The sequence below is a fragment of the Bipolaris zeicola genome, assembly GCF_000523435.1.
Source record: "Bipolaris zeicola 26-R-13 unplaced genomic scaffold scaffold_36, whole genome shotgun sequence".
NCBI classification, from domain to species: Eukaryota; Fungi; Ascomycota; class Dothideomycetes; order Pleosporales; family Pleosporaceae; genus Bipolaris; species Bipolaris zeicola.
The window spans coordinates 13,024-31,099 of record NW_006912085.1 but is presented as its reverse complement, the minus strand read 5'-3'; the positions used below and the strand labels follow the sequence as shown (position 1 = coordinate 31,099).

Sequence of the window (18,076 nt, the reverse complement as noted above, 5' to 3'; positions counted from 1 at the left end):
ATAATGTAAAATACTCAAAATGATGCAGATACATCAGTCGCGTAACGCAAGTACGCATGCGTACTTGAACTAAGTCAAATCCATAAAACTCTCCACCTCCCCCATATCTCCCCCTAGATATCCCCCATTCTACTCTCCAAAATGGCTTTCAACATGTCTCGCAACAGCCACCTCATCCCCCTCAAAAACCCCACAAACCGGACAAACCGCCGTCTCCCCACCGCCACCTCTACTACTACCCTCATATCGTCTATCCGCCTCCTCCAACGCCGCAAAAAGACCCCCATCAACCTCCCCCCTCCTGGCCTCATCATAGAAATACTCATCATTCTCCCTCACATCCCTCTCCATCCTGCCCCCTGCCATCCTGGCCCCTCTCCCACTACCTCTCACCTCCCCATCGCGCCCTAACCCCGCATCCGCCCCTCCAACAAGCGCCTCGCCCCTCTCCCCCTCAGCCTCACTCGCAAGACTCTGCACGCGGCCCACACGGCCATCCCGCAGACGCACTTTAACGCCTCGCGGATGGTCGCCGCGTGTTAGGATGTCAGCGACGATACCCGAGACGCGGTGGCCGGTGGGCTGGTCTTGTTTGAGGATTAGGGAGACGGGGGTGCCGGGGTGGATGGAGGCGTAGGGGGGCACGGGTGTGTATGCCGGGGAGGGGCGGGTGCCTCTGGGGTTGTCGGATTGACCTCTTCCCCGGCCTCGGCCTCGGGCTTGTCCTCTGCTGCCGCGCGAGGAGGAGTCGCCTCGGGGTTGGCGGTTGGGATGGCCTCTTCGTCCTGTTTGCATGGCTCTTTGGATCGCTTTGTGGATGGTGTGTGGGACGTTGTTTTGAGAAAATTATAGATGGATCGAAAAGTCGTCCCAGAATTCAAATGGTCTGTTTCTTTTGTTTCCTCCTCTTCTTCCTCAAATAATTTAAATAGTCGTTCCTTAGCGTGTGCTCAATTTCATGTCTTTCTGTCGCTCGTTTCGCATGAAAAAGCCGAATAGATACTTGTAGCAGTAGTGTAGGCGCTATCTTAGATTATTATCAGAAAATTGCCTAACACGTCCTCAAAAGTGACTGGAAAATAGGAATGTTTGCTTGAAAGAGCCTCAATGGCAAGACGTCAAGGATAAACGAAGTCGTTTTGAACATTCCAAGACTAGCGTTGATTACGTCATTTAGTGATTTCTCCTTTGTAGAAATGATATCTGCCAAAACATATCAGCAAGTACTTTATCCGCACTTGATGTCTTCAAGTTCCTTCTCACAGTGACGATTTGGATGTCTCAGAATCATAGCAGCAGTGGGGTTCAAAACAATAAACTTATCTTCAGCTGAATTTTTCGCTATGTAGGACCTTATCCTGGGATCTGTCAAAGAACCCTCCAAAAATATGTGGAAAAAACCATCTAGTCGCAAACGAAAGACGCCAGGCAATGCAACGAACGCAACAGCCCCAAATACAGGAGAAGCGACACCAAGCGACCGTTGTACGAACCTAGCGCTTGCGCAACTTCTGTACCCAACGCCATGTATGAGAGATCTGTCAGAAATGTGTCGTGCCAAAGGGGTATACACATGAATCAAAGGTCGTCTTGGTGCGTCCCAAAACATATTTGGGGTATCCAAGAACAACGAGTATTTCTCGGTCTTTAGAAAGGGAAACCACCGGGTGGTCCCCTGCTTCGGCCGCCACCAGGCATGCCGCCCATGCCACCAAAAGGACTGCCACCGCCGGAGCTGAAGTGGAAGCCTCCTCCACCGCCTCGGCCGCCTCCCATACCTCCTCCCATGCCGCCAAACATTTGCATGACTGTGGCTGATGTTAGCTCCGTTTCATTCAATGAATGTCATAGCGTTACTTACGAATTTCTGGATCGATACCACCACCCATGCCTCCTCCCATGCCACCGCCACCAAACATGTCGTTGGGGTCAACAAGGTCGGCGCCGGAATCGTATCTCTCACGCTTCTGCGGGTCGCTCAGGGTCTCGTGTGCTTCTTGAATTTCCTTGAACCTGTCTGCAGCATCGGCATCATCAGGGTTCTTGTCGGGGTGGTGGATGATGGCCAACTTTCGGTAGGCCTTCTTGACTTCAGTCTCAGTTGCGTCTTTTTGGATACCGAGAATCTTGTAGTAGTCTTTCCTCTTGCTCTTCTTGAGCTCCATCTCTGCATCGCGAATCTCTTTGGCAATGCCCGGCTCCGACGGGTTTTCTTCGGCGATAGCCTTGAGATCGCGCAACGCCTCCTCCCAGTTTCCGCTCTCACCCAAAGCCTTCGCCTTGGTCTTCCGTGCCTTTGTGTAGCCTGGATCCAATTCAAGTGCTTTCTCGCAGTCGGCGATTGCCTGCCTCCAGCTCTTTTGCCGAGTGTGGCAGAGGGCTCGGTTCTGCAGAATTTTTGAGTTCGTGTTCTTGTTTGCAGGGTCAACTTGGAGCGCTTGTGAATAGATATCAATGGCCTCCTGATATCTGCCAGACTTGAATGCAGCGTTGCCTTCTGACTTCATGCGATCCAACTTTTGCACCATCCGCAGGTACTTGACTGCAGCCTTGAAGTCAGGATCGCAGTTCAGTGCCTGTCGAAAATGCTGTAATGCCTTTTCATTCTCACCCTGCGCGTAGAGAATACGGCCACGAAGCACCAGGGCATCTGGGTCTTGGTTGTTGTATCGTAGCAGAGACATGACAACGTTCTGTGCCTCTCCCAGCGCATTAAGGTTGTTCATCCGCAAGTGTGCTTCTCCCCGCATCAGCTGCCACTTTCTTGGTTTGTCCACGCCAGCACCGAGGCCCTTCTCAGCCTCGTTGAGAGCATATATAACCATGGAACCTGAGCCTTCGTTCCGTGAAGTCTCCTCTGCCATGCGTAGATGCTTCTGCATGGTCAGCGCAGGCTGTTTGTCCTTGGTAGAGGCACCAATCGAATCGTACACCTGCAGAGCCTCATCTGGCCGGCCCAAGCTGGTGTACACTCGACCTAGTCGCAGCAGAATCTTCATGTTGTTGGGGTCGAGCTCGTCTGCCATCTTGCAGTCCTCCATGGCCTCGTAGAAGCGGTTCGCAGAAATGTAGGCGGCAGCGCGGTTGGAATAATAGGTAGCATTCTTGGGGTCGGCCTCGATGGCTGTGGACTAGTTAGTCTAGGAGTCTACTTGGTGTATTGTGGCACAAGGCTGCGGGTGCCGGCAGTGCTACGGGCAAAGCGAGTATTGCCAGTGTAACAACGCACCTTTGGAGTATTCCTCGATTGCCCTGGGGTAGTCTTTGATCTTGAAGAACTTGTTGCCCGCGGCCTTGTACTCCTCAGCATCGATTGTCGGTGGCTGAGCGGGTGGTGTGGCGGCCTCAGGGGTGGCTGCATAGTTGGCGGTGGGTGGCGGCGGGCTCTTTGTATATCTGTGTGGTGGGGGAGCCGGCCCATCAGGTACACCGTTGGTGCCATTTGTCTTTGGGGCGTCTACCGCGGGGCTCTGGGGTGCGGGAGAGGACGAGTGTTCCCTGTCCAGGTCCATGGGCTGGGGCGTGGGCTGGTCCATGGCAGCGGACATTTGGACAAAGAGACGCTGACGCTCCTCAGGCGGCAGATTCAGCGGGTGCGAGTCACGGTCGTATTTGGACGAACGCTTCGACGAGTAGGAACTGGAGCGGCGGGAGGAGCGTTCCCTGTCCTTGACCTTTGAATGTGACTGCTTGTCGGGTGAAGCGGGAGGGATGTCGGAGCTGGACTGCTGTGTGGGCCTGTATTTTTTTGACGATTTAGCAAAGAGAGAGGGAAGAACCATGGAGGCGAAGTGCGGGCGAGTAGCGGCCTGGTGAGTGACTGGGTCGCTGGAATTTCAGTCGAGCGATGTTTGGAGAATCCAGGGTCGATGAAAATTGGAGCTGGGATTTGGCTCGTCCCGTTGCTAGAACGTTCCATTATCAGCGAGGATAATCCCGCTAGCACCGCTGCCACACTATCAAGCCGCGGCGGACGTGCATGGGAAGGCTGGGGCGCGGGTCCCTCGGGCGGAGAGCCAATCCTCTGGGATATCCGTATTGTCGCGGCTTTTTTTTTATTTTTATTTTGATATGTGCACATTCGGACAGCAAAGGAAACACATGGCCTTGTCTGCTGTATTTTCATGCCGACACACAGTAGGTAAGATGGAAAGAACACAAGGAGCCCGCGTGCCTCTGATTTTGGTCTTTCAGCTACCTTTGACGCTACCTTGCACGACAAAGCCATGGCCAAACGTTGTCGCGGCGAAACGAGACCAGTCCCTGAGGCAACGCAATCTGCGATGAGCGAGGCTGGGGTGCGCACTGTCAACAGATCGCCAACACCGTGCACTTGGGGTGCGTGAGTTCGTCCACTCCTAACGCTCGCAACCCACCCCTTTGCATTGGCATGATGCGCTGGCTTTTTTGACAACCAGCCTACTCGTTTGTGTGCCAATGCTAAACGCTGCTTGCTTGCATTTGCGCTGCTCGTGGCTAGATGGCAACGAGAGAGGGCTGGGCGGCGCGTCGGGCAATCCTGTCAAGATAAACTTTGTTCTGTGCGTTGCTGGGTCCAGATGAAGGCGCAGAGTAGAAAAATGCTGGGCGTGGATGCTCCATAGCCTCACGCGTCAGCAGACTAGGTGGTAAGATGTGTCTGGCTCCATGGCCATTCCTATTGGCTGGTGCATTGACTGGTTCGCACAGTGGACCCCGCTCCGCCCCGAGCATACTTCACCACCGCCAACTCAGAGAGAGTATGTGTTGTTTAAACCGTGGTTAGTGTATTCGGTACAAAACCCAAACATGCCTCAGTAACAGCAACAATCACTTTCTACATACTACTAGTTCAACGTCCCGTGTTGCTCACGCTAACCTCCGCCTCGCCTCTTTCGTCATTCTGCGCCATCATCCCGCTCTCTTCCACGCACGTGCCATTAGGTACCAGCATCCCGGCTTCACCTTCCAGCATACCCAGCCAAGGCTTCTACTTACTCCACATCTCAAGAGAGCACACGCTCTTTGGCGCGATCCTGGGTGCCACCGTCTTCAGCGCCCCAAACGCCCCCAAAGCCCGGATCCGCACCAGCACCGTCGCCTCGGCCCTCGCCTCTAAACCCGGTCCAGCAGCACGTATGACAGGCGGCGACCAGCGCCCAGTGGCCACTTCTGACCTTCGTCGACGTCTTTCCAGACCACGCAAACACCATCCAGCTTCGACTGGCGAATCCGATCGTCTCATCATCACCATGGGTCTTTCGTACAACATCTACCTCAACTCGTCGCGCATCTACGGTTGTAAGAACTGCAAGACGCACCTCTCCAACCACGATGACATCCTCAGCAGGGTTAGTGCGCCCCGATGCCTTGGGCTGATATCGAAAAAAATAATGCTAACAGGTCGCTCGCAGAACTTCCGTGGCCAACATGGCAAGGCTTACCTGTTCGACAGCGTTGTCAACGTGACCGAGTCTGACCCCAACGAGCGCAACATGACTACCGGACGTCATATAGTCCGTGACATTCACTGCCGCCAGTGCAAGGAGACGGTCGGCTGGAAGTACGACAAGGCGTACGAGGCCAGTGAGAAGTACAAGGAGGGCAAATTCATCCTCGAGGCGGAGCTCTTATGCACCGTCACTTGAAGAGGCTACACTACACACGGGGCTTGGCGTCTTGGGTGGGCATTTGTGGAGTTTTGGATTGGATACGGGCAACATGACTGGGTTTATACAGACGGTGGTTTGTTTGCATTTCGGTTTTATTATTTTTTTTAGCTCTGGCTGGCCGTTGCAGGCCGGTCCTAAGTAGCATGTTGAACTCGCTAGCTTTTTTCCACTCCTTTATCGGCCTACTCGGGCGTGAAGTCGGAAAGATGTGGAGTGATGCTCGCAGGCTTGCCACAGCGAGCCGAGGCCCGCTCTGCTGCACTCTGCGTCATGACGCCATCCCGGTGCTTGTTCACAGGACGGGCACTCTATTTCAACCTGGTCGAGCATAGCTACAGCAGAGACATGCATGGAATTCTGCAAACTATGTGCGTACGAGCCTAGGTACTGTGCCTTCCTTGCTGGTGGCTGCTGCCCCGCCGAGGAACGACTGCGGGGTAGCTACCGAACATGCTCTTACTCCCACCACGAACGCGTCTCCCGCACATCGGCCTTGGGTTCGAGCAGACACTTCATATGTAGGGCGTGAGCTCCACTTAGTTGCATTGTCTTACTTGCGTCCACATACATACACACAATTCTTTTCGTTCTTCCTCTCGTCTTTGATCATTGTCAATTGCACGCATTGCACCTGAACTTCTTCCAAACACATGATGAAAGCTGTCGTTTTCAAAGGGCCGGGAAAGGTGGTGATCGAAGAGAGACCTATCCCCAAGATCCAAGATGACAAGGACATAATTGTCAAGGTGGACAAGGTACTGTTTTGTCAAAGCGCCAGCGTGCATTGCTAACCCCCATGCAGACGGCGTTGTGCGGGAGGTATGCTGGCACGCTCTCACAATAGCACGGACTGTTTCTGACTAGGAAAACAGCGAACTGCATGTCTTCAGGGGTCACCAGCCATCAGGAACCGAATTTGTCATGGGCCACGAGTTCACTGGATATGTACACGAGGTAGGCGTGTCGGTCAAAAACCATAAGGTTGGCGACCAGGTGGTCACGCCCTTTACAACGTCGTGTGGAGAGTGCTTCTACTGCAGCCATGGGTATTCATCGCGATGCACCAAAAGCCAACTGTTCGGGTCTGTTGGCCTGGACGGCGCTCAGGCCGAGTACGTGCGAGTCCCACTTGCTGATTCGACAGCTGTCAAAGCTCCACCAGGGATCAAGGACGAAGTCTTGGTTTTGATGGCGGACATCTTCCCTACTGGCATGTTTGCAGCAAAGAACGGTTTCCAGTATTCCAGTCCGGAGGAGATCAAAGACAGCGTCGTTGTCCTCATTGGATGTGGGCCTGTTGCTCTCTGCGCGCTGTGCAACATCACCGACTACAAGCCCAAGCACATTCTCGCCGTGGACTCTGTGCCCTCTCGGCTCGAGCTCGCCAGGTCGCTCGGCGCCGAGCCGTGGAATTTCCAGACGGACCGCGAAGGACTCGACAAACGCGTCAAGGAGCTCACCGAAGGCCGCGGTGCTGACATTGTAATTGAAGTCGTTGGATTGTCACCTGCTCTGCGTATGGGCTACGAACTGATCCGGCCGTGGGGCGTCATCAGTTCCGTTGGTGTTCACAATGGCGAGATTCCATGGACTGGAAACGAAGCTTACAACAAGAATGTTCGAGTTCAAATGGGCCGTTGCCCCGTAAGGAGCGTGTTTGAGGAGGCAATGGAGAGCCTCAAGAGACATCAAGACAAGCTCGGGTGAGTGCAAACGCTTTCACTGTGGGCACCATGGCAGGTCAGCTTACACGAACAGATTCATGGCGGACAAGATCATGCCGCTGAGCGAGGCGGTGGAGGGCTACGACTTGTTTGACAAGATGAAGGTGCAGAAGGTTGTGTTTGAAGCCCAAAAGTAGGGGGGCGTAGGATAGGATGTAGTAGTACAAGTAGTAGTATATATGTATGTGCATGTACATAGTAGTGGTATGTAAGCAGATGTGCTCCGAGGAGGTGGACAGGCACAGTTAACCTCTTGAGAGGGGAGAATATAATAGGTTGGCCAATGGGGTACTCGTGGCTTAGAAAGCAAGCATGGCGGGCCAATGCTGTGATGGTGCATAGTTAGTGCTAGCTGCTGCATCGCCGTGGGACCAGGATGGCGGCGAGGCGAGGGCTCGTGCACGCGGGGTCTATTCTGTGTTTGCGGATGGGGCGGCGCGAGGATGGTCGACGAACAGGCTGGTGCATTCACGCCTGCACCCAATGCCCTCGCCTCGTGCTGCCCTCGTAGAACGCAATGCTGCCTGCTGTGCGAGGACGGCTGCTGCATCGCAAAAGAAGTGCAGCTGCTCCCTCTGCCTGCCCTCTTCTTGAATGCGGCAAGGCGTGCCCGTTCTCGCTAAGACGAGCTTCAACCTGCCTGCCGCCCGAATATTGCGCTCTGCCTCCAGACCTGTCCCTCCCTCTCCCTCCCTCTGCCTCTGCCTGCCTCGCTCCATTGTGTGTCTGTAAAACCCCCCCGAGACTGGCACCATCACCACATTTCTCTTCTCTCCTCTCCCGGCCCTCTCTCCCTCTCTGCCCCTCTCCGCTCCCCTCAACCCACCCTTGTTCCTTTTCCATCTGTCCCGTCGGCCGTTCCGCACCGACCACCTCTCTCACCCCCGCCACTTCCGTAGTCGCCTGTGAGTACATACAGCTGCTCCCATGTTCACTTCCACACACGATCCCAAACACAACCACTGACACTCGATCCCACAGCCTGACCTCCCTTCTCCCCCGTCTCTCTCCCTCCTCATCCCCTTCTCCCCCCTCTCACGTCCTACCGCCGTCCTTGCGACTTACCCTCTTCGCCCGTGAGTGTTGCGACGTTGCGCCAGTCGCGAAACTGCGTCACTAAACTGCGTCACTGACGACTGCACCAGCACTTTCTCACGGCCATCCCGCAACATGTCCACCGAAGAGCCCCAGCTCGGTCCCGGCCAAGACGCCACTCGTGTTGCCGATCAACTCGACCGCCTCAACATGGACGGCGAGGGTGAAGTGGTCCCACGCACCGAAGAGGAGTATGCCGAGGCGCAGCTCACCTTGCGAGCCATTGTTTCGTCCAAGGAAGCCGGTGTCATCATAGGCAAGGCTGGCAAGAATGTCGCCGACCTACGCGATGAGACTGGTGTCCGCGCCGGTGTCAGTAAGGTAGTTCAAGGCGTCCACGACCGCGTCCTCTCCGTCACGGGCAGTCTCTCTGGCATATCAAAGGCATATGGTTTGGCTGCCAAGGGCCTGCTCGAGGGCGCACCTGCCATGGGCATGGGCGGCGTTATTCGCACTGACGGCACTCATCGTACGTACAAATGCTGTGTCCTGGCACCAAGGTGACGGGTGCATGAAAATGCCAAGCTAACTTTTTCAGCTATCCGCCTCCTCATCTCCCACAACCAGATGGGCACCATTATTGGTCGTCAGGGTCTGAAGATCAAGCAGATCCAAGATGCCTCTGGTGTCCGCATGGTTGCTCAGAAAGAGATGCTTCCCCAGTCGACGGAACGGATTGTCGAGGTCCAAGGATCTCCTGCCGGCATCGAGAAGGCTGTGTGGGAAATTGGCAAGTGTCTCATTGACGACCACGAGCGTGGCTACGGTACTGTCCTCTACAATCCTGCTGTTAGGGTCCAGCCCGGCGTGGGTCCCGGTCCCGCGGCGAATGGTGGCAGCGCACCTGCCGGTGGTATGGGCGGCGGACGCTCGTACAACCGCACTGGCCATGGCGCTGACTTTAGTGACTCGCCGCCTGCCTTTTCTCGACGGTCCGGTTCGGATGCTGCCAGCAGGCCACCGCCCCCTACACACACGGAAGACGGTGAGGAGATGCAGACGCAGAACATTAGCATTCCGTCTGACATGGTTGGTTGCATCATTGGGCGCGGCGGCAGCAAAATCAGCGAGATTCGAAAGACCTCGAATGCTCGCATCTCCATTGCCAAGGCTCCCCACGACGACACTGGCGAGCGCATGTTCACCATCACTGGTAGTGCCAGTGCTAACGAGAAGGCCTTGTACCTCCTGTACGAGAACCTCGAGGCTGAAAAGATGCGCCGCAGCCAGGCGCAAGAGTAGACGGCTATGCTAGCACATCCCTCCACATTGGACACGATTGTGGGTGGTGCTGCCTCCACGCCACCCATTGAAACTGGCGAGTTTACTAGGAGGCCATACAGCCGCTACATGATATTGCTGGTCCTTCACGTTCGACAGCCATCTGTACGTGTCATTCCCTAATGAAGGCCCACCGACATGAGATCCAAAAGCATGAGCTTGATTAGTTTCTTACCTGCTGTTAAATGATGGATACCACGGATTTTTTGGGGGCATTGTTTTAACTTTTTTTTATTGTCGAGAGAGAGATCGATATCCAAGTGCACGCTGAGCGGTTCACGAATGTCATGATGTTATGGCCTTTGATATCCGGATCGCGCATGTGCTCATGGGTAGCAGCGCTAGTATCCATTTTGTGGTTTTTCTGGCGAAGAAGAGATGGGGCAGATATGAGTTTAGTCTCATTGCCTCGAGCTCTATGGTAGCACTTCAATGTGCTTTCCCTAATCACTCCCTCACCATTCCCCTGCTACAGCCCGTCACTCCTACCGATACCTACCTACTAGATACAATCAATCAAACACATTATGTCGGCATGTGAGATCTTGTAGCCCAAGGGGCAGTGATCCCAAGTATAGATATAGAGGAGATGAGCTAGCCTTTGCACAAGAAGCACAGCGAGGCTGCGAACGGCTGGACCCTCGCTGGTCGACTAGCGCATGTACGTCATGGTGTCACGCTTTGACACGAAGCACAGGACGCAAGTGCCGTTGGCCCCCCCTCGCTAACAGCTCAACCAGCGTCGGACCACTGCGGGTGGTGCACCACCATCCAACACGTCGACAGCCTCGAGAGTGCTGGCGAGGGCGCGTTGTCGAGTGGACGAGTAGTGCTCGAGGCGCGGCAGCCCTCTGATGCGGTGAGGTTCGGCAGCGGAGCTCGCTTATCCTGCTGTGCTTGCCAGGTTTGGTAGTGCCAGGGATCGCCCAGAATGCCGGAGATTGGTAGACTAGAGAGCACCGCACAGCTTTGACGCCCGACCGATTTCCGAGGCTGGGATGGCAGTTGTCTTTTCATGAGCTATGCTGTTCTAGGAAGGGGTGCATAGTGGTTAAAGATGATTCTTCTTGACCGCACATTCCCTCTTTTCCCTCCCCGTCTCTTCACCTCGACAGACTTTTTTGCCCGTCACTCAAACTGCACCAAACCACCCATACCAAGTCACATCAGCACTACACCACCATCTGGACCAGAGACAGCACTCAAGAAACATCATACCACCGGCACATTCTGACAGGATGGCGCCCGTTCAGACACAAACCATGACATCCCACCAGTTCGACAACCCAGTCACAGTCATCCGAGCCTCCGGACGGATATCCAAACCACCAGCGCGCTCCACACGCACACAAAACAAGGCGCTCCTGTCACATTCGCCACAGATTCCCACAGCACACCCAGACATTAACATCACATTACTCCGCAACAAGCTGCTCCTGCAATGCCGGAGATACCTACCCTCGGACCTCCTTCATGAAGCACTGGCAGACGGCATCTACTCCCGTGCCACTCACTGGATCACGCCGTGCTCGAGCGCTGCGTCCAAATTTGGCAAGCGGAAGAGGTACTACGTGCTTGACTCGTCGACATTCACGTTCCAGTCTCTTGGCAGCGCATGGGAAGCGCGGATCCTGTCGGGTGGCAGCCAGCCCATTGACGCTGGCAACGGGGTTGTCATCTTTGTCAAGGAGAGAAAGGAATGGGACGCCTTTATGGCGGGGTACAGAAGGCAAGGCAAACGAGCGGGGCAATTGATGAAGCTCAAGCAAAAAGACACAGAGCGAGGGTGGCGAGACGCGTGGAAGCGAAAGTGCGGTATGGAAGAGGGCGGGGGCAAGGAAGTGAATGCCGGGCCCATGTGGGTGCTGGTCAAGAGCGCTGTTGCGAAGATTGTCAAGGGCGAGGCCTGAGACCAGCAAGGGGAGCGGGAGGAGAAGTTGAAGCTCACGTGTAGCAGCTTAGGGCAGAATGAGGCGGAGAGGGCGAGGTGCGTGGGCGGCGGGGTGGGGAGGGAGAGCGGTTAGCATCATCAGCAGGCCGGAAGCAAAGGGCTAGGCCTCGGCGTTTTTCTCTTTGCATCATTCTTAGCGAGCATTTTTTTTAGACACGACCATTAACGATGGCTGGGGGGGCGGTAAGCGCGTTCCTCAGCGCAACAACACCAGTAGAGTACATACATAGAAACATATGTATCCTTAATGGAAAACACGCACAACACAAGAACGGCAGCACGGCTTTGTCCGCATTGTCTCACCCTCCCTTTCGGCGCTATTTTTTTTCCTCATGTGCCCGTCTGCGCTCGTCCCTCCCCTCCCTTCCTCCCCCCGCCCTGAGCTTGAGACATCCGCCCCACAGGGGACAAGGCCACAAGGGCGGGTGGTGGCCACGCTAATCGCCCACTGGTTCCGAAACGCTAGCTTCCGAATTCCGATTCCCGAAAGAGGCTCAAACGTGGCTCGTGCCGCTCACATTAGCGTTCTCCGTCCTTAGCTCCGGCGCGCCGCACTTGAAGCCACGGTTGTCAAGGCAGACCGCGAGGGCCAGAGACAAGAAATCATCAGGCCCTAAAGCCAGGTGTTCATTCTCGCCTTGGTGGCTGTTGTTTCATTTATCATCGACATTACCCGGTGGATTTGACTCTTGCGCTTTCTCATTTCTACTTTTATCAGCTTGTTGCTTTTCATTTTCTGAGCGCTCATCTCCCTGCGCCTGTCCACTCCTTTTATCCCCCTCCAACCTTGCATCGTCGACGCAGAAGACTCGCAAACAACCGCATTACGAAAGAACAAAATGGCACAGGCAGTGCGCCGCAAGGCCAACGAAACCAATGGCCATGCGCACCACCGTCTAGACGATGCGGTGCACTCGATTGAGCAAAAGCTGGAAGAGCAGGCGGAGCTGCATGCGCGAAACCCTCAGGAACAGAAGGAGGCAGGACTGTTCCAGCTCGTCATTTGCGTCGCTGGTATCTACGGTAGTTTGTAAGTATCACAGCACGCATATGCGACAAAGGAATACACGCTGACGAGCGCAACCCCAGCATGACATGGGCCTGGATCCAAGAGCGTCTAACAACCACCACCCACGGCCCCTCCAACCAACGCTTCACATACTCCATCTTCCTCAACACCATCCAATCCGCCTTCGCCGCCATAACCGGCCTAATCTACCTCTTCCTCTCCGCAAAGAAAGACCCGAAAACCGGTGTTCGCACCGTCGCCCCCATTTTCCCTTCCCGCAGCATTCTCCTCCCCTTACTAGGCATCGCGCTGACCTCGTCACTTGCCTCACCTTTCGGATACGCAAGCCTCAAGCACATTGACTACGTCACCTTCATCCTCGCCAAAAGCTGCAAACTGCTCCCCGTCATGTTCCTCCACATTTCCCTCTTCCAAAAACGATACCCACTGTATAAATACGCAGTCATCGGCTTCGTAACCCTCGGCGTCGCAGTCTTTACCCTATACAGCCCGTCCACTGCGAAGAAGGCCGCCAAGAAAAGCGGGAGCGTAAATGCGGATGCGTCGCAGACTGTCGGCTTGGTCTTGTTGGGTGTGAATTTGCTGTTTGATGGTCTGACGAATACGGTCCAAGATCACATCTTTACGTCGTTCAAGGGTTTCACGGGTCCCCAGATGATGTGTGCGCAGAATATCATGTCAACGGCACTCACAGTCTCGTATCTCCTCATCACCCCTCTTCTCGCCTCGACCCCGCTAGCCTCCTCGCTCGGCCTCGCCACCTCGGAACTCAGCGATGCGCTGGGTTTCATCTCCAAATACCCGGCTGTGGGCGCAGACGTCCTCATGTTTTCCGCCTGCGGTGCTATCGGCCAGGTGTTCATCTTTCATACCCTCGCCCATTTTAGCAGCTTGTTGCTTGTTACCGTCACGGTTACCCGTAAGATGCTGACTATGGTGTGGAGTGTGTGGTGGTTTGGACACGAAATTACGAGTATGCAGTGGGTCGGTGTTGGACTTGTGTTTGGTGGTATTGGTGCTGAGGCGGCGATGGGGAGGAGGGAGAAGGCTAAGAAGGCGGCGGCTAAGAAGGCTGAGTTGGAGGCTGCTAAGAAGAGGTAGATGGAGTTTCGGTGAGTTGAAGATATGGCCATGCTTCTTCTTCTTCTTCTTTTTTTTCTTGTACATTCCAACGCACATTGCTGGTTTCTTTGCTCTGAGGACTTTTTGGAAATAGGGGGAAAGGGAAGGAGCACACCATATACCATAGACAAAGAGTGTAGAAACACCAATATAGAAAGTTCAACCATCTTTCTCCCAAAAAAACAACCCCCCCCCTCCCCTCATCTCCTCTAATACACACGCTATCTAATTCTAAATCTACTCCACAACCCCCTTCCTCGCCCACTCCCTAAGCACATTCTTCTGAATCTTCCCCGTACTCGTCTTAGGCAACTCCCTCACAACCACCACCTCCCTGGGTACCATGAACCGACTAATATGGCTATTCTCTTTCGCCCACTGAATCACCTCCGCACCCAGCGTGTCGCTCTTGGAGCCATCTTTCGTAGTGACGAAGGCCTTGGGGCGCTCGCCCCAGTGGGAATCCGGGACGGCGCAGACGCCGACTTCGAGGATGGCGGGGTGGGTGGAGAGCATTGCTTCGAGGGCGACTGAGGAGATGTTTTCGCCGCCTGGAAAGCAAACGTTAGTGTTTAGATTTTGAAAGTGGGGGGGGAGAAAGGGGGAACGTACCACTAATAATAATATCCTTTGCTCGATCCAAAATCTGAATTGCGCCATCAGGATGCCAGACTGCCAAATCACCCGTGTGCAACCATCCCCCTTCCCACAGCTTGCGTGTTGCCTCTGCGTCTTTGTAGTAGCCTTTTGCGCAGATATTGCCTTCGAAGATGATTTCGCCGATTTCCTGGCCGTTTTTCTCTACGTTTGTAAGGACGCCAGCGGGTTGCTCGGGTTTGATGACGCGGAGGGCTTTGGCGACGATGAAGCCGTGGCCCTGGCGTGCCATGCGGCTGTATTTTTCTTTGTCGGGGAGCGTGTCCCACTCGGGCACGTGGTAGCCCTTTGTGATGGGGCCGTAGGTCTCGGTTAAGCCGTAGACATGGACGGGGTTGAGGTTCAGGTTTGACATTTGCTCAAAGAGCCAGGCTGAGGGTGGGGATGCTGCTACGGTGACGCGGACGGGTTGGGGCAGGCGTTCGGCTTCCTTGGCTGCGCAGAGTAGTGTGTTGACGGTTGGCGCTGCGTTAAAGTGTGTTATCCCTTCTTCCTTGAGCAGGCGCCAGATTTCTGGGTAGTCAATCTTTCGAAGGCAGTAGTGTGTACCTCGGACAGCGGTGACGGACCAGGGAAAGGTCCAGCCGGTGGCGTGGAACATGGGTAGTGTCCAGAGATACTTTGCGCGGCCTGAATGGTAGTTGAGCCCGGATTCAATGATATTGCCCATGGCAGCGAGATAGACGCCGCGATGTGTGTATTCAACCCCCTTTGGTCTGGCCGTGGTCCCACTCGTGTATGCAAGCGCAATAACGTCTTCCTCGTTCTTAGCATGCGATTCCAGGTTCTCCCATCCTTTACCACCCTGCTCTATATCATACTTCAGTCCCTCCAACACCGCATCGTCAAAAGGACCCGAGAGCTCGCCCTCGGTGGCATCCATGTCCGTGTCGACTAGGATTGGTACATCCGGTTTTGCCTTTCTATAATCGTCTAGCAGGCTCACAAATTCCGCATCCGCGATAATCATGTCTACGTCCGAATGTTGGAAAATGTAGCTAATATCATCGGGTTTGAGCCGATAATTGATAGCTACATTTACAGCTCCCGCGGCCGCAATTCCAAATATGCTCTCCAGGAACGCTGGCGTATTGGTTGCCAGTATACCCACTCTCTTATATCCATGTTTCTTCAAGTAGTATGCCAGTCCTCGCGCGCGATCCGCAGCTTCGGCATAAGAACGCCGCAGGATCTGGTTGTTCGCAGTCTTGTGGTATATGGCCAAAGCATCAGGCTCAATCTGTGCAGCGCGCCAGAGAAACCATGTCGGGCTGAGCGTGTGGAAGTTGTTTCTGTGGTGGTATTCGTGGCTATCGCCGGGTTGGATGGGCGGCGGACCGGGTACGGGGTTTGCAGAGGTGAAGTGCGATGCGAGCTGCTTGAGACGGTCTTTGGCACCCTCCATGGTGTATGTCTTGTGTCTAACAACAATCGGGATGAAACAAGCTTTTATACACACACGAGCTACAGGGGCGATCTACAAGCTTGGCCAAGCTGAGCTGAGCTATAGACGCGTGAATGCGGAGTAAGTCCGCTGTGGGTTCAAGTGCGAGAGATATCCGAACTCTTTCGCGCCAGGGTACTGTAGGACTGTGATGACAATCTCAATAACATTCAAAGGGGCACGGTCAGCAAAAAGCAACGTTCAAGTAAATCACAACCGAAGCCCAAAAAAGAGACGTGTTCAGGCAGTGCTGGGCGGGTTAACACGTAGAGTCGTTACCTACGACGCCGGGTTGGGGAAATCTGGGGAAGAGATCCGATGCGGGACGACGTCAGGGCCGAGGTTAAGTGCTAGCTGGCTTGCCATCTTGGCCATTGGCCATCCGGCCATCCTTCCGACCGCGGCAGTTCTGCGTGCACATTGCCTGGCTTGCTTGTGCAAGATGACGGTATGAATTGCACTATTAGTCTGGTCAAATGCATTGTCAAAGGGGACTGAATTGGATTAACAACATAACCGCCAGTCTATTGCGAACGCTCAACGCCATCAACATGCTTTACATCAGCTGTGATTTTTCATTTCGTATTGCTTCTAGCCGGAAGAGTACCTGAAGACACAGCAGACCGACCGCAAAGAGACCCATGAACACGTAAGCACTCTGGTATTGATGTGCTCTTTTAGCCTGGACACCCTTTCGAATGGTCGGAGTATAGTAGAGGAAAGAAACATCCCATGAGCCAAATGCAATCCACGCCGAACCACATCACCGAAACCGACACTGGTCATCAACTGCCGTTTTCTAGTATCCGAGGGCGGTAAGCTGCTCCTGGGTCTTGCTGTCCACGTTGGCCGTCTTCTTGGCCTCGGCCAACTGCCGTCGGAGGGCCTTCTTGCGCTCGTAGTAAGCAGCACCCTTGACCTTCCTGCGCTCCTCAAGACTGCACAAAATTTTGTTAGCAACACAAATTGGTGTGTGGTAGTCACAAAAACATACCGGGCAACAACGTCCTGGTACTTCCAGCCGAACTCGTGGCCGAGACGTCCGACAGTGCAGTACTTGCGGCCAGGCTTGAGCCTCAGTACCCTCAGGGCCTGGGGAACAACGACGCGCTTCTTCTTGTCGTAGGGGGCGGGGATACCCTCAAAGGTCTTGAGGCGCTCCATGGCGGCGGCACCACGAGCGGTCTTGTGGGGAATCATGCCGCGGACGGTTCGCCAGAACATCTTGGAGGGGGCGCGGAAGTGGAAGGGACCTGAACGGCGGATTAGCACGTCGTCGGCGAATTGGCACACAGCAGAATTCTTGCTGCAAGAGTGCCGCAGATGTATAGGGGAGACATACCACCGCGGGTGGGGTTGAAACGGGTCTGCTTGCGCAGGAAAGCCGAGTACTTCACTGTATGACGCTGTCAGCTGCTGTAGTTTATTTGTTGGAGTGTTCCAAGAGCGCTTCGCAAGAGCAGCCACAATGCACACCAACAACCATTCAATGCCCTTTGGTCAACCCCCTTTTCGTGTGCATTCATTGTGGCCTGCTGCCTACGTCGCTTGCTCGTATTCGGTGGGTGAACGTACGCTTCGCGCGGAAGAACTCGCCGGAGATGTTGAGAGCCTCACATCGTACGACGACGATCTTCTGGCCATTGAGGAGCTGCTTGGCGACGGTGCTGGCGAGGCGACCGAGCAAGTGGCCCTTGCCGTCGATGACCTGGGTGCGCTGTCAGCGAGAGACTCCTTGGAAAGCAGCTTGTGCATTGGTGTTGACAAAAGGCGCGGGCTGGCACGGCGACCAAGTGCAACCGCGTGCGCTAGAAATATGCGGCTTCGTGTATTCGGGGCGTACGTACAATGACGGGTTCGAAGGTCGACATTTTGCTCGACTCCGGTGTGCTGTGAGGTTAGTTGTCGTGAGGAAAGAGCTCGTTGCAGCGGATTCCAATACCACCAACAGGCTAAGCGAATATTTCCACTGGTGTGTGTGTGGCCCGTGCACGGGTTAGCGTCGCTCGAGAAGCCTCTGCCAGTCCTCTTCAGCGCAAGATGCTCGTTTGGGAGGCGAAGCACCTCACCGGATTTGAGAGTTTTGTGCAGAGTCCTGGAGCTTGGTGTTGTCTCTTTTCG

The 18,076-nt window shown here is 54.7% G+C and overlaps 9 protein-coding genes across 9 annotated transcripts; 5 read left to right on the top strand and 4 right to left on the bottom strand.

Annotated features, from left to right (window-relative positions):
• Positions 1–129: 129 nt before the first annotated feature.
• Positions 130–795, bottom strand: COCCADRAFT_34922 (uncharacterized protein; the record flags this gene model as incomplete). The annotated part of the gene is made up of 1 exon (XM_007711935.1): positions 130–795. One exon carries the CDS (start codon positions 793–795, stop codon positions 130–132), a length of 666 nt encoding a protein of 221 aa, XP_007710125.1.
• An 852-nt stretch (positions 796–1,647) lies between these two features.
• On the bottom strand, positions 1,648–3,782 carry COCCADRAFT_34921 (uncharacterized protein; the record flags this gene model as incomplete). The annotated part of the gene is made up of 3 exons (XM_007711934.1): positions 1,648–1,808; positions 1,862–3,124; positions 3,230–3,782. 3 exons carry the CDS (start codon positions 3,780–3,782, stop codon positions 1,648–1,650), a joined length of 1,977 nt encoding a protein of 658 aa, XP_007710124.1.
• A 1,335-nt stretch (positions 3,783–5,117) lies between these two features.
• Positions 5,118–5,627, top strand: COCCADRAFT_90583 (uncharacterized protein; the record flags this gene model as incomplete). Its single annotated transcript, XM_007711950.1, has 2 exons — positions 5,118–5,330; positions 5,394–5,627. The coding sequence occupies 2 exons, from the start codon at positions 5,118–5,120 to the stop codon at positions 5,625–5,627; spliced, it is 447 nt and encodes a 148-aa protein (XP_007710140.1).
• Positions 5,628–6,304: 677 nt separating this feature from the next.
• Positions 6,305–7,512, top strand: COCCADRAFT_90503 (uncharacterized protein; the record flags this gene model as incomplete). Its single annotated transcript, XM_007711949.1, has 4 exons — positions 6,305–6,406; positions 6,454–6,470; positions 6,524–7,354; positions 7,410–7,512. The coding sequence occupies 4 exons, from the start codon at positions 6,305–6,307 to the stop codon at positions 7,510–7,512; spliced, it is 1,053 nt and encodes a 350-aa protein (XP_007710139.1).
• A 1,033-nt stretch (positions 7,513–8,545) lies between these two features.
• Positions 8,546–9,712, top strand: COCCADRAFT_90566 (uncharacterized protein; the record flags this gene model as incomplete). Its single annotated transcript, XM_007711948.1, has 2 exons — positions 8,546–8,939; positions 9,009–9,712. The coding sequence occupies 2 exons, from the start codon at positions 8,546–8,548 to the stop codon at positions 9,710–9,712; spliced, it is 1,098 nt and encodes a 365-aa protein (XP_007710138.1).
• Positions 9,713–10,989: 1,277 nt separating this feature from the next.
• COCCADRAFT_34917 (uncharacterized protein) lies at positions 10,990–11,661 on the top strand (the record flags this gene model as incomplete). Its single annotated transcript, XM_007711933.1, has 1 exon — positions 10,990–11,661. One exon carries the CDS (start codon positions 10,990–10,992, stop codon positions 11,659–11,661), a length of 672 nt encoding a protein of 223 aa, XP_007710123.1.
• An 880-nt stretch (positions 11,662–12,541) lies between these two features.
• Positions 12,542–13,833, top strand: COCCADRAFT_34916 (uncharacterized protein; the record flags this gene model as incomplete). The annotated part of the gene is made up of 2 exons (XM_007711932.1): positions 12,542–12,732; positions 12,792–13,833. The coding sequence occupies 2 exons, from the start codon at positions 12,542–12,544 to the stop codon at positions 13,831–13,833; spliced, it is 1,233 nt and encodes a 410-aa protein (XP_007710122.1).
• Positions 13,834–14,091: 258 nt separating this feature from the next.
• On the bottom strand, positions 14,092–15,916 carry COCCADRAFT_24485 (uncharacterized protein; the record flags this gene model as incomplete). Its single annotated transcript, XM_007711923.1, has 2 exons — positions 14,092–14,405; positions 14,467–15,916. The coding sequence occupies 2 exons, from the start codon at positions 15,914–15,916 to the stop codon at positions 14,092–14,094; spliced, it is 1,764 nt and encodes a 587-aa protein (XP_007710113.1).
• Positions 15,917–16,754: 838 nt separating this feature from the next.
• COCCADRAFT_90506 (uncharacterized protein) lies at positions 16,755–17,826 on the bottom strand (the record flags this gene model as incomplete). The annotated part of the gene is made up of 5 exons (XM_007711947.1): positions 16,755–16,893; positions 16,950–17,208; positions 17,298–17,351; positions 17,531–17,663; positions 17,803–17,826. 5 exons carry the CDS (start codon positions 17,824–17,826, stop codon positions 16,755–16,757), a joined length of 609 nt encoding a protein of 202 aa, XP_007710137.1.
• Positions 17,827–18,076: the final 250 nt, after the last annotated feature.